Genomic DNA, 24,237 nt, shown 5'->3' on the forward strand with positions numbered 1-24,237 from the left:
AGCCGTGCGACCTGTGGGAAGGTGAGGTGGGAGCCGTGGAATGATAACAAAGACAATTTATTTTTGCATTCCCCAACACAGAACCCCGTAGGTGCAGTTAAGTACAACCTTGTTTTGATGACCCCAGAATTCTCCAACACAGACCCCCGTAGGTGCAGTTAAATACAATCTTGTTTGTGAGATTCACAATAATAATGAACTGCTCTTGCGATGTTAACCTCAACACCCCAGATCACTCAAATACCAGATCACTCAAATACCAAGACGCTGGAGGGTTGATATAGCCAAATTGATTAGAATAATAATGAACTGCTCTTGTGATGTTAACCTCAACACCCCAGATCACTCAAACATTACCGTGCAGATGTAGTCCCATTTGTTTAGAGATTAGGATAGACTGGCGACTGATGGCTGTTCTGTTTACCACCTGTGGACTGAGTTCAGAGAATGAAGCATGCCACCCACTGTGAGATGCTGCTGTGTGAGTGATGGCGTGTGAGTGATGGCCTGTGTGTGTGTGTGTGTGTGCGCACACGCATGTTTGTGAGACAAAACTTGTGTGTGTTTGATCCTAAGCATATGTGTTCTTATGGGTGGAATAACTGGTCATTTCATTACATGCTGTGATACCAGGGTGTGTTGTATGCTTGGGCAGCGTGTTAAACCCTCTCTGATGAGCCTAATGACAGATAGGCTGCCATTAAAGTGGCATGTCCAATTACCGCTACACTTACTCTCCCCTCCCTCTGACACCAGGGCCATCCATCAAAGTTAGTTATCAGCGACATAAAGCCTGGTCATGTGCGATGACCATCCCCCTACAACTGGCATATTAAGGATAAGGAAAAAGGGGGAGACCTTTTTTTGTACAATTGAATGCATTCAACCAAAATGTGTCTCCTGCATTTAACCCAACACCTCAGATTTATAAAATGTTTAATATGTGTTCCAGGCTTATTCGATCCCAAGTTAAGTATCTGACTACAATTTTGGTCAGCTCGAAACAGGGCCATGAATGTATGAATGGACTCTATCCCATTGCCCACCATTGCCCACCTCGGTTCTACCAAAAGTGATTTATTTAAATCTTTTCTAGAATCATACTTTTATAACCTGTTGTTACAGGTCATGTTTTATTCATTATTGAGAGAGTTGCAACTTGGAACCGCAAGCATTATAACCCAGCAAGTCCTATCAGACATTCATTTCCATGGCCCATTAATATTGTCTGAGTGTAATTGATACACTCATTAAATTGAAACACAAGGCTTATGAACAGTACGCTCATTGTGTTCCAGGCACTTACCTCTCAGGCTGTACTAGTGAGTAAAAAGGTTTTCCCCTCTGGAAGCCCACCAAACCAGGGTCAGGATGGGGGTCGGGAGGAAATAGTAAGCGTCTCATATCCTGCGCTGAGGGCAGAAACAGGTTCTTGGGGGAAGTGGCGGCTGCTCCAGTGATCCCATTAGGCTTTGGTTAAGCCTGTGTGTCAGTCACACCACACCTCTCAGGAACCAGAGCACATACGGGCCAAACTCAGTTTGTCTGGGGTGTCTGACAATATTCCGTGGCAATAAATGCACTGCAATCCATCCATTCCAAGCCTATTTTGGCCCACGCAGTAACTTCTCACCCGCATGCGTTCAAAAGATATTGAATTCTCGTTGAATTGGGTAATGAAAACATATGATTTTCATTGAAAATAATTGGGAATGGCTGCATAAATATATCCAGACAGGTAGTTTTACACCAGACACTTTTAAGCCATGTCAAAAAGCCATAGAGTTCACTTAAAAGAACAAGACAGCCCTCTGCTGGTAACGAACAATAACAATGTGAAATAGCTTTTCAGCTCCATGTTCTCGTTACCACCCTCCCGATAACAGTGCTGCATTTTCCCTCAGACTACAATTATCCGAGTCAAATAGATTTCCTCCCTCCCTACCATCTAATTTCCAATCGCCTCCAAGGTTCCCAGAATTAACACTGCCTGTTGCTGTGGCTGGCCGAAAAAAGTGTTGCCATGGAAACACAGACAATGTTATACTCTCCCTTGAGAGTCGGGCAGCTCTATAATCTATTCCCCTGGCCGTCTGAGGCAGTCTGCAGAGATCTGACTTGGTATCACATTAACCAGGGCTTCAGGGCACACCTCACTAACCCGAGAGGAGACGTACTCCAATTGGTGAAAGAAAATCTGGATGAAAAGCTATTAGAAAGGACAGAGAACGTTACCACGACTCACAACCCAGAGCCATAACCAGATGGATATGTACCCCCAGAGGGCCGAAGTACGAGTCATTGATAATATCATGGTGAATTGAAAAGAAGCTGACACTGGTGATCTTGATGCTCCGCAGAAGATCAATTCAATCCGTGAAGCTGCTGCGTCAAGATCACCAGTGTGCTGAAGTTCCTTTTCAATTTAGCACCGTTTTTTAAACCGCGCACCTGGTAATTCAATAGCCACAACAGGTGTGCGTTATACTTTCTCAATGCGACTCACTGCGAACAGACGGACTTGTGAACTACAGGATGGAAAATATACTCCATCAACACATTTTTAAATAGATTTTATTTTTTCCCTAATAACGTTGAGAAAACATCCAAACTGTAACGCTCTCCCGCGAGCTGATCTTTATAATCATCAAAGTGAAGACGGCGTGAAGTCTTTTGTGACCATACATCAGGTGTAGCAAACCCTCCTTCCTGGAGAGCCGGCTTTTACTCCAGCCGTCCTACGTCAGCCAATCAAGATCCTGAAGGAGCAACTGCTGAGCTATAGTAGGGCGGGAACAAGCAGTCCCTGCTCCACAGCTGAAATCTCGTCGTGTTTTGGACCGATACGGATACATCGTTAGATATATGAATCGAAGTCGTCAGACAGAAGAACAAAATAAAGTCGGCATCAACACAACAGAGAATGAAAGCAGAAAACCCACGCTCATCTTTTTTTGAGTGGACATCTTTACCGCACGGGATAGAATCAAGCTCAAGCAGATCCCATTGTGCGATGAGAGCATTGCGATGCACATTGTGTTACGGCAGATAAGAATTTGGCGAATTCTCCCAATACCACCTTCATCTAGCCCCATCAACAGCAGGGTTTATTCACAACCCAATATGAAAGTGCTTCGTACAGGAAGTTAGAAAACCTGCAGCCCGTCACTGTCAGCCAACTCGTTTCGAGACTTGTACTGTCCACCAGAGTAGCCTGTGTGCGGCTAAAATAGTTCAGTTCATATCAGTCCCCGGGGTTACCAGCGCTAACCCAAGTACAAGCTTTCATTGTAATTCCTCAAACCGTTGCTCAGCGTCAGAGCGAGCTTAGATGAGCACTTTGAAACATGTCAGTTAAGGGCAGCCTCTAACCATTAGGTACAAGACCCATCCTACTGTTCATAAGAGCCTCAGTCGCAACTTTTTTTTTTTACCTCCACAAACACTGTACAACATCTATTTTGATCATACAATCCCCATTATACAATAATAACATGTATTCCCCCCCCCCCATAATTCATTGTGGTATGATTAAGACATTAAGTGCACTCTGGTGTAGGGGTCTGTGACCCACTCCTGCTGTATCAGCGGCAGCCACAGTGGAAGTCTGCGTTGGGGTCCAGCAGGAGGTTCTTGCGGTCGCGGTGCAGGCAGTCCAGGTGGTACCAGGCGTCGCAGTCGTCACACTGGACCCACTGCACCGTGTCCTGCTGGGGCAGGCTGCAGCGAGGTGCGGCACATGGCTCCACCCCCTGGGACACTCCCTCCACCTCGTCTTCTGAGGACGACGACGAGGAGCTCGAAGAGGACGACGACGAGGAGGAGGAAGACAAAGGAGGGGGAAGGGAGGGCCGCGGAGGAGGGTGCTTCCTTGGTCTGCCCCGCAGCTTGCTGGGAGGGAGGGAGAAGAGCGAGGTGTGAGCGTCACATTCGACTTTCAACGTATTCACTATACAACACAAAAAAATACATATTTGAGAATGTGACGTGAGAACGGAGCGTATTCGTTTCCAGAGAAGGAAAATGTACAATGAGAAATAGTCATATATGATAGAGCAAAGTCACTGTAGTTTGGATGCCGTCACACGAGGGCATTCTTACCCAGAGGTGATGTGAAATCTGGCAAACTGCCCTGCCCGTTCTCCATCCTCTTTGCAGATCCTCAAGGATGGAGACCCCAGGGTGTAAGTCTTTCCTCCCACCACCACAGGGGAGTAAACTGGGGCGCTGTGAGCCCGTTGCCTTCCCCGCCCAGAGGATGGCGGCGGAAAAATATGCTGCTGGCGAAACACAGAGACGTTTGGGCCAGTTCTTTGATTGTTTGGGTCAATCTCCCGCCTCTGACTGATGTTGAAGGAAACATGATTGAGTTTGCCGTTAGCGACGATGGTGTGACAGTTTGCGACCGGTTTGGGCACAGGCACGTGTTTCAGTTCAAACTGGCGTCGTACATCCTGGTCCGTTTTGGGTAAATGAGCGTGGAAACCCTCAGATTCGGACTTGTAGAGGCGCCTTCTCTTCGTCCCACTCGGTCCGTCTTTCACTCTCCGGTGGTTCCCGGGCTCGTCCGAGCTGTCATCCTCCAGAAGGACAGTGTGGGCTGACTTGCGCCTGCTCTTGGATGAGGGCGGGAGTGACTTGGATGAGACCACAGAGGTAGTGGGTGGAAAGGGAGGAGGGGTGGAGGGCGGGATCAAGGATGTAAAAGGAAAGAAGGTGGAGCTTGCGTCTGTGATATTGCCGTCACACCTCCTCTTAAACGTCCAAGGAGTCCCAGTCATCTTGCTCAGGCTTCCGATGGAATTCAGAATGACGGTCGCCCTGTTGAGATCCAAGTTGGCCACCGCCTTGCGGTCCAGGCTCGTTCTGATTCGGTTCTTCAGGTCGGAGGAGAAGGTGCCGGCCTTTGGGATGGTGATGGCGTCGAAGTCCAACGGCCGCACGCTAACCTTCTGGAAGAGGAAGTAGAACTCTGGGCTTCCTCTCTCTGATTGGCCTCCGAAGGTGAGCGTGTCACCATCTGAGAGCTCCCATTGGACACCTGGCTGCAGCCGGACCTCATTCACCCAGGTACCTGGCATGGGAAGGTGGAGAAGAAAGCTCAGATGAAAGGCTAGTAGAAGAGTTGAATGAGACCTAAGGAAACGAAACACAAGTGTGTGTAGTTCTAGAATATATGTTACAAGAAAATTAACAAAATAAATATTAAATCCCTCCCAAAGATAGAATGGCAGACACATCATAGACTACATCACAGTTTAATGTCTCTGGTGGTGATTCTTCGAAGAACGGTGTACTGTAATCATGTGGGATGGTGTGGAACTCACTATGGCTGCTCCGATCCTTTATCTGCACCTTCCAGCCCCCCTCGGCTGCTCCCTCCGCTTCCCTCTCAGCATGCAGCTCGGCGTGGATCCGAGACACAGACGTCGAGTCCAGTGTGACGTCACACAGCTCTGCCTCACGGCCCAGCCGGAACACGGAGTGGGTCAGCGCAGGCCGGAACGTGTACAGGTCCCGGGCTGAATCCGTAGAGGACGAGCCGATTCTCAGCAGCTGGAAACACGGCTGGACGCCGGACAGCATGGCCGCGACTAACCGATCCCCACCCCAGTCAGTAACAGCTACTTTCTTACATAGAGCTTTCCATTGCTTAAATATCACATTCACTGACTTAAGTGCTAACAAAAAAATCTGTCTGTAATGCTGGTAAAAGCTTGGTTCTTAGTATTGAATGAATTTGTTGAATGAATTTTGAATGTTGAATGAATTTGAACAGATTAAACATTAAAACTCATTTTAACAGTCAAACATATCGTATACAATCTATAACCTGCACGGTTATTTGCTGAGTAATGTCACCAAAATATCAGTTGTAAGGCCGTGTACATTTGACTAAGCTAAGTAATTCATAAATCGACAAGTAAAAGGCTGGGAGCTAGTGCTGGCAGCTTGAGGTGGTTCAATCTGAAAAGACAGAAGAGGGAACGTTTGTAAGACAGCATGCCCATATGACTCACTCAACCTGTCGACACCATAGATAGTTAACTTGTTTATATTGCTAATATAATCAATTATGACCATTTCATATTTAACAAGTGACAATCTATGGATTGATGGCAATTTAGCATCCTATTGCCTAGTGATGGGGAGCAAAAAAGTAGATAGTTACTACTTTGGACGATATTATATCACTACTTTGGACGATATCATGTCGATACTTTGACTACAAGTATCGATTTGTACATCTACCTTTTGCTAGGTAGTGTTAGCTAGCGCTAGTCGGCAGGACCGGTGCCAAAACTCTGGTACAGTATTGTTTTTATCCTATAGCTTGTTCTCCATCTTTTTAAACATGAACCTATTTTCATTACTTATTTCCCCGACTGAGCAAAGCCAATTTTCTCATGCTCTCTGCAGAAGACATTTAGTGAGCAATATGTTTGAAACATTGAATCACAATACATATGATATTGGCACCTAAGTATTGTGTTGTGAGGTCCCTGGCAATTCCCAGCTCTATTGCCCTATCTGGCAGCCCTGGGCCCAGCTTTTGTAGGCCCACAGATCAATTTCCAAAAACGAACACACACACTTCCAAAAATATATTTCAGGAACTCAAATCGGGATCTCAGCTTACCGTTGAGAGTTAGAAGACACCGATGCAATTCGAAATGTGGTTGTGCATCAGCAGTTTCTCTTATGATGTCAGTCAGAATTGCAGAAAGGCTACGGCCAGGCCCTGATCACTGTGGCCTCTCATGATGAGTTCAGATTGTGGCCCCCATCAAAGTTGCCCATAGCTGCACCTCAGAAAAGTTGTATAAATTTTAAAAATGCATCAAAATAGACGTTTACATGTAGTTGAAATCTAGGTACGACCTTGCAGTTTGTTCGTTTTTCGTAGAACAATGTGCATCATATTGGTGAACGCTCATAACGGCATGTAGCTAATAGCTAACGTTACTGTATGCCTGACAGTGCTGCTGATTTGCTAGTGTAGCACAAGGCTCGTGTGGTGAAATGGCACAGGGACAAAGCAGTGGACAACAAGTTAATCACTTTTGTTAGGTAACTAGCTAAATTACAACGAATAGTTGCCAAGATTAATATGCAAATGTCAACCAACTAAACCATCGTTACACCGCATCATATTAAGCGCATCATATTAAGATGTCAAAATACACTACTTGGGAAAAAGCATTTCACAATCAAGGCGTAGACAGCCGGATAGTTCCTGTAATCCACATTGAAAGTCATACCTCCACAAAAGTGGCTCGAATCTGGCGCACTTGAACTCTTATCCACTGTCTAAATATGATGCTAACGCCGCCGATTGTTTCAAACTGTCTATATACTTTAGTCTTTTGATAATTTATGTCCAATTTAAACGTCGTTGTTTGCTGAACGGAGATTTTCGCGTTCTTTTCCCCCAGGAAGTCCTTTGAAATTTGGCGCGCCATCCAGGCTTCCTTGCGCTTGATTCACGCCATTTCCGCCCGCCTCTGCTCTGTCACTCACAGCTGTGGCATAGTTTTAAATGAAACTCAGTCACTGCAGAGTGACTCGTAGGTAGGTAGTTAGTTAATTGACAGGCTATGGTGTCGGTTGATTTAAGAGTTTTCCTGTAATTAAGACAGGAAATGATTCAAGAAAAATAAATTGATAAGGTTTTTAGAGCGTTTCATACCACGTGGCTTCCACCTTAGAACAGTGCACTGCAGAACCTGCAGTAGCAACAGGTTGTAGGCCTACTACACCAGATGATGTGATATAACCAAAGGTTGTTGGTGTCCATTACTGAACTTAACAGGTTTGCCTATACCAAACAGCGCCATAGATTTTGCATCTAATCTGCAACTCCCTTTGTTCTTGATTCTGGAAAACAATTTCTTATACATGAGACATGGCCACACGTAGAAGTAGGTGACCGGGCGACTAAAACAGATGCATGCAGTAAGCATATCTCACTCGATACAAAACATGTATTTACTATCTTCCGGAGTTTTATATGGTGTTTGTAGAACCACCTGCAACTGGATACAGACATTTTATAAAGTTTTCCTTCATAAACTGTTTTCCTGAATCGAGAACAAAGAAGAGCATCACCAAATGCAGGTTAGTAGAAAGATTGTTGGTGAAGTTTTGTACAGGCAAGCTTATAACATTCAGCAATGGACACCAACAATCTTTGGTTATATCACATCATCTGGTGTAACAATCTGTAGACACACCTCCAGTAGGCCCTAGGTCTACTTCATTATGGAAATGACTTGCCCAACCCTCCTACGCTAAGAATGTTCCCTAATGAGTTTACCTCAGCTCAGTATTTTCATTATATTGGAAGAATATTATTGCAGATATGGCACTGACACAAGACACAATTATGGCATCCTTTTCCATCTGTCTCTTCAAAATCCTTTAATGGACACTGCTCATTCATTACAGAAGAACAAAAATATTCCTAAAAATTCTGTGCATGATGCCAAAAGTATAACATTTTCGAAACGGTTAATTCTAGCACACAAGGGCATAGTTGTTCGTACGTGATAGCGAAGTATTATAAAAGTCAACGATAATATAGCTAGAGAGCCAACAGTATGAATTCTGGACTTAAACCTAACAGGCAAGTTTGGGAAGTAATTCATTTGAAATTAAACAAAACAATAAAATGCAATCATAATAGCTAAGGTTAGCACGCATCATTTCATTTTCAGAAGCAGTTTTCCTGATTACATCTGACATCTTTTCCCACCAAGGTACCTGAAATAAACCTGCCAGGTATACCATTCAGCTGAATTCAGCTATGGACTTCGGCCTTGTGAACTCAACCCTGAAGTAGATCAAATGGACATAGATTGCTGAATACTAAATACTACTAATAATGAATTACTTTGTAATGAATGGTCATACTTTGTTGCCGAAATCCCACGTTTTCTACCGGTATATAGCATAAAGTCACTCCAGACTTACTCTCAACTCTGGTTGACCGTTTGTTTTACATACCATGTTGGCTGACATCAATATTAAGGAAATAGAATCATTGTGAAAATTGCAGAGGTGATTTTGTAATGGCTTTTGCGGGCGACGTGTACATTATTCCAGTCTGAGCCATAGTAATATTGACAATGAGAATACCTCTTTGACTGCATGAACAGACACCAAAAAGATAGTATTTAAGTTGCAATTTAAATATGGCAGTATTCCTGCTGTCTCACAGGCAACCTACGGCTCAACATGCAGCAGTAGTTTTTGGGTACACTATAGCTGACAGCAGTTATCTGCATAAGAAGAAAAAAGTGTAATATTAGTTAAAGTAGTCGTGATACTAAGAGTTCTTATGAAATGTTCAAGCATGTCTAGCATTTTCCCAAAAACATTCTGAGGTTCGGATACTATCGTGTGATACTCTAGGTAGATGATGTGTGATGCAAAAGAGAGAAGAGAACAAGAGACAGAAAAATAGGCATTTTACTGCTATTATGTCTCCTCGATCACTCAGTCTAAAGGCATCTCCTACATTACGTGTATCAGTATAACTACTGTGAACTTAGTGAAAGGATAAATTACCCAACTCAGGGATATAAAATATTGCATAACTTTGCAGTAAGAAATAGTATTGGCTATACACATGCAATATATCTCAGCTATATACAAGAGTGCTTGAAAGTGAGCTTTGGGTAAGATTTGTAAGGTAAGATTTTTAGATATATATATCTTTGTTTTTCAGTGCTAAAGCGCAGATATTGCTCAAGATTCAATTAAAAAGCAATCCCCCTTTAATTAGTTAAAATAGGAATGGGTCAAATATACCTCATCAGACTATGGATTCAGTAGCTTGTTACCTGATATGAAAGGGATAGCTTTAAAGGTGGATTTTACATTGTCTTTAGTCAAAGTTGTCATCAATTCTAAATAATTAGTGCAAATGAAACACCAATTGAACACAAATCTATAAATAAATTATATTTTACAAAACCAATATAATAGCCGATAGAATAGCAACGATCAAGTAGCTACATCATATATGATGAATTTACACGTAAGATATTTATTTACGCATTCTCATGTTGCATTAAAAACAATTTAACCTTAATTTTCAACCAAAAAAAGGAATGTAGAATCATACTTTTTATTTTGTCGGTAGTGTTATTTACAACAGCTGCAATTCAATTCATTTTGAACATTTTTGTTATACTTTTAACTGTTTCTCATGTTATAGTTGTGCTTTTTCTTTCAGACACCAATCATGTCTGCCTTACTCAGTTGAGTTCCACTCACAGACATCCTAAATCGGTCACAACACGAGGTAGCGATATTGCTAGCAGACGCTGTCCCCCAACAACAGCTATGCCGCGTCCCAAAATTCCTGGGACTGTTACACCCCTTCATTCCCTTTGTTTTGACCTTTTTAACATGATCATGTGTACACACACCAATTATCGACATACAGAATGCCCTCGTTAATAATATGCCGAACCTGATTGGACTAGAGTTGAAACCAATGGGAATCCTTAGTGGAATGGTTTGTCAGATGTTGTAATGTGTGTATTAATATAGTGTTACTGAAGAAAATGGATGGTGGATGACTTTGCAATATATATTTGCAGCAAATGGACAAACGGACATCTCTCACTGATGTTATCTGAACGGTTGGCAAACGGTTTCTGCGTTTTTCCTGTTCAGACTGAATATGTTGAATAGATCCGGGATATTAGGCCTATTTTACAGTACAATTCTCATAGGACTTAAGACAATACAATAATCTTGAAATTTCAACAGTTCAGCAACCACGATGTTGGATTAAGAATCATGTTCTGTTTCTTATAATCTAGTTGTGCATCCTCACCCATCTGAAATACAATGCGTTTGAAAAAATGTTGTACTGAATTGAGATGAAGTAGCGACTGTTAGTCGTTTAGAGATTCTGGGTGGGATGTTTGGTTCAAATAAATGAATCTGACAGTACATAATGTGTTGAAAGGAAATGTGCAAACCTTCTCCCATAAAGACTTTGATGAATGCAGCGGCAAGTGCATTGAATCGTAATAACTTTGCTGGCTTTGTTGGCGCGCCAATCTCAGTAAGCGATGTGTTTTCAGTCTGTCAGGAAAGTTGGCTTAATCGCTAGCATTTATCAATTTAGCACTCATTTTGGGCCGTGGAGTCAGGCAAAATAGGAATGAAAAAAGGGGGCTTCCCGAGTGGTGCAGTGATCTAAGGTACTGCATCGCAGTGCTAGCTTTGCCACTAGATATTCTGGGTTTGAGTCCAGGCTCTGTCGCAGCCGGCCGGAGACCCATGGGGCAGCACACAATTGGCCCAGCATCGTCCGAGTTAGGGGAGGGTTTGGCGGGCAGGGATGTCCTTGTCCCATCGCGCTCTAGCAACTCCTGTGGCGGGCCGGGCGCAGTGCTCTCTGACACGATCGCCAGGTGTACGGTGTTTCCTCCAACACATTGGTGTGGCTGGCTTATGGGTTAAGTGGGCATTGTGTCAAGAAGCAGTGCTGTTGGGTTGTGTTTCGGAGGACGTGCTCTCGACCTTCGCCTCTCCCAAGTCCATATGGGAGTTGCAGCGATGAGACAAGACGGTAACTACCAATTGGATACAAAAAGAAGGAAGGGTGACATCATGCAGGTCATTCATTGTCAATAGGTCTGCCTCATCATCTTATCACTCCCGAGTCTGTCTTTATTAAAGGGCAACAATCCAAATGTTTAGGTCCCTTCCAACCAGAAGTCCCTGTTCCAAGGCTTTTTCTGCAGTGGCTGGGGTTGTAATGAGAAACATGCCCTTATGTAGATGGGTTCAAAATGGAGTGATGTGAAGTTGCCGTTGTATTAGTTCCGGGTCATTTGTGTTGCAAGCTAAGGGATGTTTAAAACATGTGTTTTACTGGATGATGTCATCAAAAGTGGCAGAGATTTGGAAACGTTGTTACATGCCCAGGGACACTACAAGCTTTCTTGCATAGCATGGTGTTATTCAATCTACGAGGCTTGTATCAGTTATCAAGAATTAGCTCTCTATAGAGGCTATATGCTGAGACAAGCGCTTTCTCTGAGTTGGTGCCAAAGCCTTGCCTGTAATTTCTGTCATGTAATGAAATTGTAGCGGTATAGGCCTAAGTCAGAAACTATGGGCTTGTGGTTGTCAGAAGTGTTATTTACCAATATTTTTTTAGAAAATAAAGTTGTCTTTATTGGTTTTGTTAGTCTAGTATTACAATTTTATTTGTAAAATTAAGTTGGTCTATTACCCTGGGCCTATGTCATACATTTTGCTGCTATGTCTATGGCCCCACATACATAGTATCAGTGGTAGGGACATTCAATGCTAATAAGAAAGATGGATTAAATATGTTGTAGATCTGTCATTTTTGTCATTATAGGAAATCTGGGATACATTTTTACAGGATTATTTAAAACATTTTTTACTTTGATATCAGTGTGCACTCGTTCCTTTTGGACATTTTAATCTTGCATTTTCCCTTAGTCCACCAAGTTATCTTAGATATTATCTCTGAGTCTGTGGTTCTTAATACTTAGTACTATCAGTAATTAATACTATCAATTCCCTCTTGGGCCAGCTAAGGATACATTCTAGCTTTAAGTCTAATTTAAAAACATGTGTAACGGGGGTCAGTGTGCTGTTAACAGCTTAGCTTCCTCCACAGTCCAACTGCCACATACTGGGCTCGAACTAGTGATCCTCTGCTTCACAACACACGTGACCGCCCTCCTTGACAACATTCCAACGGGTTGAGCCACCCAGAAGGTGCCAAGTGGATGGCTCCATCCGCGACATTTCAACCTAGCTCTTAACACCGTTACACATGCATTTCCTGTATGCACAGAATTAATGTGTTCTAATGAGCTAAGTTCTTGTATTTTTCCTCTTTAGAAAGTCTAGCGCATTTAGACTGGCTATTTTTACACCAAGTATTTTTTTGTAGCTTTAGGTTAAAAAAAAAGAAGCAGTGATCGGGATTTGGGTCGTGTCTGTGTGTGTGGGGGAGTAATTGAGGCTGAAGAGTAAAGATTGTTAGGGTGTCCGGTGGTTTGTGTCTGACTTTTAGGAATACAATGCAGGTGCTCTCAGGTGATGGTGTTCTCTGCGGTGGCACTGGGAATCAATGGGCTGCTTGCTTAATCGCCAGGCTCAGCAACACTGTCGGCTGCCTTAAGTCCTCCAGCCAGCTCGGCGCCCCTGGATGTCATTTCTGGCGTGCTGTCACCCATCAGGTCTTCTTCAGGGGCGTCGGCCTCAGAGCGGGCCTGGGTCACAAGGCTGGGGCTCATGGCCGAGTCGGGGTTCCGGTTGGCGCTTTGATCTCCCTCTGGGATGACAGTGGCTGCCACGCTGTCAGAGTTGTTGAGGAGCAGCTTGTGGGAGGTGAAGGTCTGGGGCACGTCCGTCTCGTATTCGCTGTCTAACGGGAGGCCGGAGGAGTTGAACTCTACCCCCGAGTCGCTCATCTCCAGGAAGTTCTTGTCCGAGGAGAGAGTGTGGTAGCGGCCTGCTTTAGATACCTCCAGACCCTGTGGAAGAAAAGTTGTGTGGGGGGAGGGGTGTGTAAAGAAAGGGTAAGCAAAAAAAAAGAACATGAATGATTCATGATGTTTCTGCAAATGTCGTTTAGGTACTGCTTGGCATGGAGGTTATTTTCAGCCTTTTATGGAAACATTACCCCCTGTATTTCTGTTTATGTCTGTCTTTACAATTACATTTGCAATTGTAATGGTGGAACCTGTTTTTCTGTTGCAACTCAACACGCGCACCGGTAGGCAACTTCCCACCCCATAATGTTTCCCTGAGCCCTGCTTACCTTAATAGTGACCTCCGTGCTTTCAGTGGCATTGCTGTTGTCCCACGTAGACGTCAAAGTGGACTCCTCAGCGAACCGCGTATAGGCCTCTTGAACAACCTACCAACAACAGCACAAGAGGGTCGTATTTTAGCAGGAAACCACGGCAAGCACACATTACAGTAGCAATCACAGGTTCACTTCATCATGTATACTGCGCGTCATAAAAAACACATACGGGTAAACAGGAGTTGGCGGGGAAAAAATGTACATGTACTGCACATTAAGCTCTTATATCGATGTATAAGATCGTACGGTGTGTGTATATATATATAGAGTGACAAGTTGAGCGACTGGAGTTGTTGGTGTGAAAAGAACACCCTGGAGGTTTAGAGGAGCAGGCTTCGGGGAGCCATCGTTCTTGAGGGACAAGGAATCGCATTCTAGTGTGTATGTCAGGAGAGAGCGAGAGATGAGGTAGATCAATCGATTTTTATGTCGGAAACGCTCCGGAAACTGCTGTGGGGAGCGCAAAGGCAATCAGACAGGCTGTCCAGGTTTTGTCGACCTAGTCTCCAGAAATCCATAATGAAGTGGGACATGAAGCCTCGCTGCATATTGATAGTGTCGTCTAAGCCTCCAGAGCAAACACCTTACAGGGGAATTAGAACAGTTGAGGCCCCTCACATCATGTCACAATATATACATGTAAGTTATCTACGGTACACCACTTTCAAACACAAAAATGTATAGCATCAGGTGTACAGAAATTACACAGACACACACGTAGACACAGACAAATAGAAACAAACAGAAATGGCACAGCTTTGACACAAATGTCTGTTGGGCTAGTAGCTGATTAAGCAATAGAGTTCCCTTAAATTTTTGGCAATCAAGAATACAATCTTACTTGGACATACAGTATCGCATACTTTGAATAATTACTACAGTACTTGAATTGGCCCGGCTTCTCGAACCCAGATTAAGCCTGTAACTGGACTAAAAAGCATCCTCAACAGAGATTCACCGTTGAGCATGTGTTTTAGACCAGGAGTAATCTGTGTCCAGAGAACCCACCCAGTGTGTACTCTTAAACTACATGATCTCATAATGCCTAATGCTCTTGCTCGATGTACAGTACAGTAGTTATTTGATGCACTAATTCATGTCTATGAACTCATCTCCACAGTATTCCTAAACCCACATTATGTCTGTATACTCTGCATGTAGGCTACTGTAAGTGTGCCACTAACTAGGTGGACATATGTACCACTGCATGTACCACTGCATATAATCAAGAAAACAAGTGGTAGATCTAGTCCAGTATCACCAAGCCAATTGATATGTTAATCGCCACTGCCCCGATCTTAGACAGACGCACAGTAGATTCACACACGCACAAATCAGCACATACTCACACATACACATAAATACATGTTTACCTTGTAACTCTGCCCCCCCCCCCCCCCCCCCCCCCCTGAACAACAACATATGTGCATGTGTGCTTGAGAATAGCTGAATCGTATTGGACGGCTGCATCTGTATGCTTATTTGCACTGAGGCTATGCCTGCAGTTATCATGAATTATCATGAATGAGTAACTGCAGTTATTTGTCAGCTTGGAGATTTGGCGAAAGGAGGGAAGGGTGAGGAATGGATGGCACAGACAAATAATCACTGACGGTGGTAGGAGGCCCACACAGCATAGTGACGCTATGACCATCCCCAGAGCGTTAGTACAAACACCAATACAGATTCATCCACTTAACACTACGGAATGAAGCCAGAACACAGTTCTCTCACCAAGCAGAGGCTCCGTCGGAGGCTCCTTTAAGAGGGAGAAACGTAACCAAAGGCAAATCGTTAACTAGATTTTCCCCAAACTTGTAATTAGGCTGACATCTATTGGGTGGACCAAACACATAAGGATTGAGATAAAGATGATGGGGGGAAAATGGCAACATTGTGGGCTGCAAATGTAAAAAACACTTCAAGTTGCCACTGATGGGTTCTGCGATATGGAGCGAGCGATGATATATGTGTGATCTCATTGTGTGACAACGGCAACATTGTGGGCTGCAGACAAAACACTTGAAATGGCCACTGTGATGGAATCTGCCGTGTGGAGAGAGTGATGACTAATGATATGTGGATGATCTCATTTTGTGTGATTCAAAGCGCCACACATCCAGGAATCCGACAATGGGCAGGCAGGTTTTGTTCCATGGTGAATTCCAGCAAATTAACAAACGGAAATTAGGGCCTTAAGTGTAGTCAAAGCTATATATCTGAGACTAAAAGACGAACACAGGAATGCACTCTAAGGAAAAGAGAGTGGGACAGACGAAGGTGCACACGAACACTCACAAATACAGTTAGATGTCCACTGACATCTTTCTTTGACCATATTTAAAAGTGATCATTTTACAGAATTACATGTTGTTTTCCTTACCCTTGTAAGCAGTCTATGGACAAGGTATGACAGCAACGCATGCTTTAGCTTTGTTAAACTTTTTAGCATTTGTGGCACAAATCCAATGCAAGTCAATGGGAACAACGTCAACATTGTCACGTCCAAATCATCTCTAAGTAACTACAAAACCAATTTTAAGATACTTTAGGATGATTTGGACATATACTCATGTTGTTCGCATGGACTTGCATTGGAGTCGTGCCACTAATGCTAAACGGTTAGCAGTTGAAACAGCGGCCAGGTAAACTAAACCAAAGCATGGGTTGCCGTCATACCTTGTACATAGACTGCTTACAGGGTAAGGAATCCAATATGTCTCACTATCCCTCTAAGAGGGGTTACCATCACCAATATTTCTCTAACAATCACTTTGCATTCTGCGACCTGTGTCATAGCAATACAGCATTTTCATTTTGGAATCATATTGGGCCATTGTCGCAGTGTGCTATGTTCTACGAGGATATTAGGCTTACAATCAGAGTAACATGGTTCCAGAATACTCATGAATAACCAAAACGTGAAAACTGCGCTCTTGAAGAGACAATGGCCGATAATTGTTCATGAATGTAGGTGTTTCGACATGAGAATAGCACACAGGTTTGATAAATCAGATGCTGCCTAACTATAGTAAAAGGGTTGCATCGTGGTGTCTTGAAGTGTTCACCCCTGTTGAGGAAGCGTTTTGGGTGAGTTACCTTGACGAATGCGTCTCCATCCCCCTTGCCCGCCTGCTGGGCGATGAGGGCAATTTGCCTCGCCTTCTCCGCCCGACGGCGCACACTGGTCAGGCAGGAGAACAGGCACACCAGCAAGAGGAGGACCAGGAAGCCCAGTAAGGAGAGGATTGCAACATACAGCGCGGGTAACTTATAAGCTAAAAGAGAGAGGGAGGATGGAGGAAGGAAAGGGAAGACAAGGAGGCAGAAAGGAGGAAAGGAACAGGGATGACGGGGGATGACGGGGGATGACGGGGGAGGTGAATGTGGAGAGTTCCAACATGAAAACAATAGAGTGAAATAGACAGTCCGATCGATGACAATAACAAAGAGAAAGAGAAAGAGAAAGGAAAGACCATTAAAAGGGGTGATACATGGATCCATATGCTAAAGCCCTAGTCTCCTCTCTGACAACCCACGGTTTACCTTCTACCTCCAGGTAGATGTTGGTCACAGGGAACCCCAACAGGTCTGTCACTCTGAAGAGCCCTGTGTCACTGAACCGGACCCTCTCCAGAATGCACATGGAGCCTTCTACAGTCAGCCTGCCGTCCAGTGAAGGGTCCAACGGCACCACCAGCTCTCCTTGCTCCAGTATGACCCGGTCCTTCCGGTCCCAGTCTGGAGTGTACAGGAGGTTGACTTTGGTGTGGTCCACAAACAGGTTGATCTTCAAAGTACTGCCATATGATAGGTGGACAAAGTTCTGGTGCTCTTTGGAACAAAGGGGCGGGACAAAAAAAGGATCAAAGTTGTCAAATAGTTGTTTTTGCTCTTACCTTGGCCTGTGTCTTTCAAGCTTTGTTTACCATATTTTGGCCACACCACTAACCACAATTTCAAAACCCCTGGATCAAGTATTATCTCCCTTCCATCTCTGGCATTGACCACTCCCTCTCGGACTGTGGTCTTCCTCCTCTCACCTTTCACGTTCAGGCATGACCTCCTCCTGACCCTCCCGTCGCGGTCCAGTACGGTGAAGCTACCTTCGTCTGTCCCCTGCACCATGCTTAGAGTCACCCTTTTCTCGGACACACTCAGACGGCCCTTGTACTCTTCCGCGAGGATGGAAGTCTGGTTGAGCAGCACCACCGCCGGTGGCTCCGTGGTCTGATTGGCCTGGGCTTGACTGGGCCTGAACTCCAGGGTGATAGGGCCCAAGATGTCGCTGAGCGGGATGTGGTATGTCTCACCGTACTTAACCACCTGCTCCAGCGCGCAATCTGCCAGGGAGCACACAACGGCACAGTACTGTCACTCTGGGCTCAGGGGGAGTATTTTATTCCTATACAGTTGCACTTGCATCAGAACAGTGATCGTAATCGATTGCAGGCCAAAAAAAATGCAAGGAACTCTCATTTAGATCGATATCTGCGTCTAAGAAATACAATCTTAGACAGTGAATGTATTGGATAAACCCCGATAAGTAGGAGGTTACAAACAAGTCGATTTCAACGTTAGAAGAAAAGTTAGAAGAATTTAAAAAGGACAGAAGATTATTTAACTGTACGGTGATTGGAAGAACAGTACCCCTGACGAGGAGGAGGATGTGTTTGACATCGGCAGGCGCCTCGGTGTTCTTGATCACGTACATGCCCTCGTCCTCCTCCCCCACATCCTCCAGGATGAGGTGCTTGAGGGAGTTGAGCTGGGCCCGGTGGCCCACCACCCGCCCGTCCCTCATGAGGACCACCTCGGCGGTTGGATTGGAGGCGGGCTTGAAGAGAACCTCAGTGCTGTCTAGGGATGGGAGTGGGATGTGCACATCCTCGCCGAAAAAAGCAATCCTGTGTTCTTCTTTGACTGAAGACAGAGAATGGAAAGGAGGGTGGAGATTGATAAGGGGACTCCAGAGTATAAGGAATAATATGTCTGAATCAGGGAAACGTTAGTGATGGTATTCATATTCAATCTTCAGGTTTTGACAGTCATAGACAGAATAAACTGTAGATCATGCATGACTTTACCTTTCAGGGAAGCAGTCAGAACTGGAGAGTAAAAGAGAGGTTTATTTTAGTATTACTTTATGTTCTTTGTCAAAGATCCTTCAAGAAGTTAGAAATGCTTTGTTCTGCTGGAAGAGAAACCACAGAACTTGGCAAATATCTCAAAGCGTTTGCAATGTAAATGCCCTAGATTCTCACCGCCAAAAATAGAACTGCTGTCAACAACATCAAACCCTCCATAAATTAATGAGGGGGAAAAGGAACAGATAATAAATGACTCTAGCAATTTTGTACTCATGTGAATCAAATCTGATGTAATCATGTGACTGTGTCAAACTTTGCTTTATGCTCTTTCAACCTCTCAACCTAAATCCCTGGTGACTAATTCTCCAATATACTTACCAGTGCAGAACATGGCTCCAAACACAGCAACACCAATTATTTTCATCTTGATTGAATCTCTGAAAACACCAAATAAAAAGTTTTTTTTTTTTTTTACAGCAGGATATTGCTTATCTAAATATGGATTTAATTATTGTACATGCATGTAGAGATATGAAGATTCACTAAACATAATAGGGTGTAGTTTCAATCTGGACATGAAGAGCTCATATTCAATCATGTACTCCCAGTAAATTCTACTGTAACTGAAGAAAAAAAAGCCCAAAAAAACAAGGTGTCTGCAGTGGTATTGACATCATTTCCTGAGGTTAACAGGAGTGGCTTGTAGTTCCCCAGGGCATTAGTCAGCTCTTTTGTATGATGATGAGGCTGACCACCATTAGACTAGAGTGGACATGAGCCCAGGCTCAGCCCACCATTCTGCTTACAGTGACAGGAGATGGGAAGGAGAAGGAGTTAAGTGGCTCCAAAGATCTAGCTTACAACCATGAAAGAACACAAGAGTGCTGTTTAGCAAGCATTGTCTCTTTCAGCGGCATAAATTAAGAAATTACAGCACTAGCTCTTCCCTATTTGCATCTCATATTCAGGACAATCAAAGTGTAGCCAGAGTTTTGAAAGCAAATGATTTACAATGGGTTGTCTTTAGTATCTGAGAAGAAGGATGCTAATCTACGTTCGAGTGAAGCTTGCCTTGAGCCTGTCGCATGCAATAACAATGTACATCAATCAGAACTCTGAAAGGTCAGGAGTCTATTTAACAAATTCAGAGCTGAAATTGTTCACCCCAATTTCTCGCACATATATCATCAGTTTGACATCCCCGTGCTGCTCTTCCTCCACTACACACTCTCGCGCGAGCAGCATCCTCTTTCTTGTGCTATCTCTCAGTAAAACAGTGTGCAGTCTTATACACCGGTGGTGCGACAAGGGTGTGTCACGCTCCGCTGCATGGGCTGTCCCAACACTGTTGTAATGATGATGACTATATTGCTCTGAGGAATCTGAAAGACATAGAGGAGACTCCTCCTCGCTCCAGTTAGGATTTTTGTCACGCGTGTGGATTTGTATTCTCTCTTCAGTACAGTGAATATGTGATCATACCAAACACTTGCTCAGCGACTATGCTACATTTGCCATCTGTCGTTCCCATTAATTACGAAGCGTAACGATTGGGTGTCCAGGCAGGGTGTCCACGCATTAACGCATTGGGCAGGACATCAAACGAATAATGAAGAATCACCAATTTCACATTGAACTACCATTCGTTCATCAATTACATAAACGATTGAGGGGGGAGAGGGGTGGACGAACCATCCTCATAGTTTGTTCTGGTGTTCATTGTAAGGATATAGGCTACAATCTGTAGATGCAGAGAGGGCGTTCAACCTTCCCAAATAGCATAAGTAGCCTATGAAATGCTGCCTGGTGCCCAACAATAGTCATTGTCCCCGTTTCTATCTTCTATTATTAGCCTTTGTTTATGGGAAGTGCTATACTCTACATGTAAAATAATAATGCTTTTTTAAAATGTGTGTTCTAGGTGAAATGTGTTCTAGGTGAAGATGAAGGTAATTACTGTCATCCTACCCGATTCTGCTGCGTTATTACCGGTAACACGCCCTAAATCACGCATATTGGATATAGCTGTTAGACATGCATAAAAAAACAGCCAAAATACCAGCCAGCAAACGAAAAAACTGTCAAATTTAACCCATACATTTCCCGGTAAAATAAAAAACCGCTAGAACTGAGCAGATACCAATGAATCATAATTCGATGCTGGTAAATACCTTTCAGACAGGCTTGGATCCGAAAACAGCAGATGGGACGGGCGGGGCATAGGAAGTAGGGTTTTCTGCTAAATTATTATTTTTTTCTTCTTAATATCGTCCCCCTCTCCCTCACCCCCAACCCGTCAAATAAAGGGACTTCAATGGTGTAACGAATCGGGATGATCTGGAGAGCCTCGGTAGGTGTCGGTTTGTGGTCTATTAATGATCGGTGGAGCTCGTGCAATTTCGTTAGAATCCGGACTCCGGAGGTTCGGCTCTGCATGATATCCCTTTATAAACTAGGTGGTTCGAGCCCTGAATGCTGATTGGCTGACAGCCATGGTATATCAGACCATATACTGTTAAAGGTCCCCAAAGCACACACATCCCTGTGACGCTCCTCTTTTCAGTTCGCTGCAGCTAGCGACTGGAACGAGCTGCAACAAACATTCAAACTGGACAGTTTTATCTCAATCTCTTCATTCAAAGACTCAATCATGAACACTCTTACTGACAGTTGTGGCTGCTTTGTGTGAAGTATTGTCTCTTCCTTCTTGCCCTTTGTGCTGTTGTCTGTGCCCAATGATGTTTGTACCATGTTTTGTGCCCCTACCATGTTGTGCTGCTACCATGTTGTTGTTATTATGGTGTGTTGCTACCATGCTGTGTTTTTAATTTTTTAAATGTTTTAATTGAACTTTTATTTAACCAGGTAGGCCAGTTGAGAACAAGTTGTCTTTTACAACTGCGACCTGGCCCAGATAAAGCACAGCAGTGCGACAAAAACAACAACACAGAGTTACACATAAACAAACGTACAGTCAATGACACAATATAAATATATATATACAGTGTGTACAAATGTAGAAGATTAGGGAGGTAAGGCAATAAATAGGCCATAGAGGCAAAATAATTACAATTTAGCATTAACACTGGAGTGATAGATGTGCAGATGATGATGTGCAAGTAGAGACACTGGGATGCAAAAGAGCAAAAAGATAAATAACAATGGGGATGAAGTAGTTGAGTGTGCTATTTTTAGATTGGCTGTGTACATGTACAGTGATCGGTAAGCTGCTCTGACAGCTGATGCTTAAAGTTAGAGAGGGAGATATACTGCAAGTCTCCAGCTTCAGTGATTTTTGCAATTCATTCCAGTCATTGGCAGCAGAGAACAGGAAGGAAAGGGGGCCAAAGGAGGTGTTGGCTAATACACCTGCTGGAGTGCGTGCTACGGGTGGGTGTTGCTATGGTGACCAGTGAGCTGAGATAAGGCAGGGCTTTACCTAGCAAAGACTTATAGATGACCTGGATCCAGTGGGTTTGGCGACAAATATGTAGCGAGGGCCAGCCAACGAGAGCATACAGGTTGCAGTGGTGGGTAGTATATGGGGCTTTGGTGACAAAACGGATGGCACTGTGATAGACTACATCCAATTTGCTGAGTAGAGTGTTGGAGGATTTTTTGTAAATGACATCGCCAAAGTCATGGATTGGTAGGATAGTCAGTTTTACGAGGGTCTGTTTGGCAACATGAGCGAAGGATGCTTTGTTGCGAAATAGGAAGCCGATTCTAGATTTAATTTTGGATTGGAGATGCTTAATGTGAGTCTGGAAGGAGAGTTTACAGTCTAACCAGACACCGTGGTATTTGTAGTTGTCCACAGAGTCAGAACTGTCCAGAGTAGTGATGCTAGGCGGGTGCGGGCAGCAATCGGTTGAAGAGCATGCATTTAGTTTTACTAGCATTTAAAAGCAGTAGGAGGCCACTGAAGGAGTGTTGTATGGCATTGAAGCTCGTTTGGAGGTTTGTTAACACAGTGTCCAAAGAAAGGCCAGATGTATACAGAATGGTGTCGTCTGCGTAGAGGTGGATCAGAGAATCACCAGCAGCAGGAGCAACATCACTGAGATATATAGAGAAAAGAGTCAGCCAGAGATTTGAACCCTGTGGCACCCCCATAGAGACTGCCAGAGGTCCGAACAACAGGCCCCCCGATTTGGCACACTGAACTCTATCAGAGAAGTAGTTGGTGAACCTGGCGAGGCAGTCATTTGAGAAACCAAGGCTATTGAGTATGCTGATAAGAACACAGTGATTAACAGAGTTGAAAGCCTTGGCCAGGTCGATGAAGACGGCTGCACAGTACTGTCTTTTATCGATGCCGGTTATGATATTGTTTAGGACCTTGAGCGTGGCTGAGGTGCACCCATGACCAGCTCGGAAACCAGATTGGATAGTGGAGAAGGTATGGTGGGATTCAAAATGGTCGGTGATCTGTTTGTTAACTTGGCTTTCAAAGATTTTAGAAAGGCAGGGCAGGATGGATATACAGTGCCTTGCGAAAGTATTCGGCCCCCTTGAACTTTGCGACCTTTTGCCACATTTCAGGCTTCAAACATAAAGATATAAAACTGTATTTTTTTGTGAAGAATCAACAACAAGTGGGACACAATCATGAAGTGGAACGACATTTATTGGATATTTCAAACTTTTTTAACAAATCAAAAACTGAAAAGTTGGGCGTGCAAAATTATTATTGGGAAAGTTGCAGTGAGGGGGTGCAGAGCTGTTGGCCGGGGTAGGGGTAGCCAGGTGGAAAGCATGGCCAGCCGTAGAAAAATGCTTGTTGAAATGATCGATTATTGTAGATTTATCGGTGGTGACAGTGTTTCCTAGCCTCATTGCAGTGGGCTATTCGATGCTAATGCATAACTCCACAGGATGTTTTTGTGCTGGTCAAGGGCAGTCAAATCTGGGGTGAATCAAGGGCTATATCTGTTCTTAGTTCTGCATTTTTTGAATGGGGCATGCTTATTTAAGATGGTGAGAAAAGCACTTTTAAAGAGCAACCAGGCACCCTCTACTGACGGGATGAGGTCATTTTCCTTCCAGGATACCCGGGCCAGGTCGATTAGAAAGGCCTGCTCACTGAAGTGTTTTAGGGAGCGTTTGACAGTGACCCATTACGGACGCAGGCAATGAGGCAGTGATCACTGAGATCCTGATTGAAGACAGCAGAGGTGTATTTAGAGGTCAAGTTGGTCAGGATGATATCTAAGAGTGTGCCCATGGTTACAGATTTAGGGTTGTACCTGGTAGGTTCCTTGATCA

The 24,237-nt window shown here is 44.0% G+C and overlaps 2 protein-coding genes across 2 annotated transcripts; both read right to left on the minus strand.

Annotated features, from left to right (window-relative positions):
• Positions 1–3,539: 3,539 nt before the first annotated feature.
• On the minus strand, positions 3,540–7,416 carry LOC139372620 (transcription factor 19-like). Its single transcript, XM_071112391.1, has 5 exons — positions 7,263–7,416; positions 6,641–6,803; positions 5,328–5,967; positions 4,102–5,074; positions 3,540–3,891 (listed from the first exon to the last, which is right to left on the minus strand). The coding sequence occupies exons 3-5, from the start codon at positions 5,584–5,586 to the stop codon at positions 3,585–3,587; spliced, it is 1,539 nt and encodes a 512-aa protein (XP_070968492.1). The 5' UTR covers positions 5,587–5,967; positions 6,641–6,803; positions 7,263–7,416; the 3' UTR covers positions 3,540–3,584.
• Positions 7,417–10,096: 2,680 nt separating this feature from the next.
• On the minus strand, positions 10,097–21,308 carry LOC139373440 (uncharacterized). The gene is made up of 9 exons (XM_071113931.1): positions 21,141–21,308; positions 19,348–19,406; positions 18,967–18,987; positions 18,530–18,802; positions 17,923–18,222; positions 17,426–17,713; positions 16,979–17,157; positions 13,832–13,930; positions 10,097–13,544 (listed from the first exon to the last, which is right to left on the minus strand). The coding sequence occupies exons 1-9, from the start codon at positions 21,188–21,190 to the stop codon at positions 13,152–13,154; spliced, it is 1,662 nt and encodes a 553-aa protein (XP_070970032.1). The 5' UTR covers positions 21,191–21,308; the 3' UTR covers positions 10,097–13,151.
• Positions 21,309–24,237: the final 2,929 nt, after the last annotated feature.

The sequence above is a fragment of the Oncorhynchus clarkii genome, chromosome 18 (assembly GCF_045791955.1).
Source record: "Oncorhynchus clarkii lewisi isolate Uvic-CL-2024 chromosome 18, UVic_Ocla_1.0, whole genome shotgun sequence".
Classification (NCBI taxonomy): domain Eukaryota; kingdom Metazoa; phylum Chordata; class Actinopteri; order Salmoniformes; family Salmonidae; genus Oncorhynchus; species Oncorhynchus clarkii.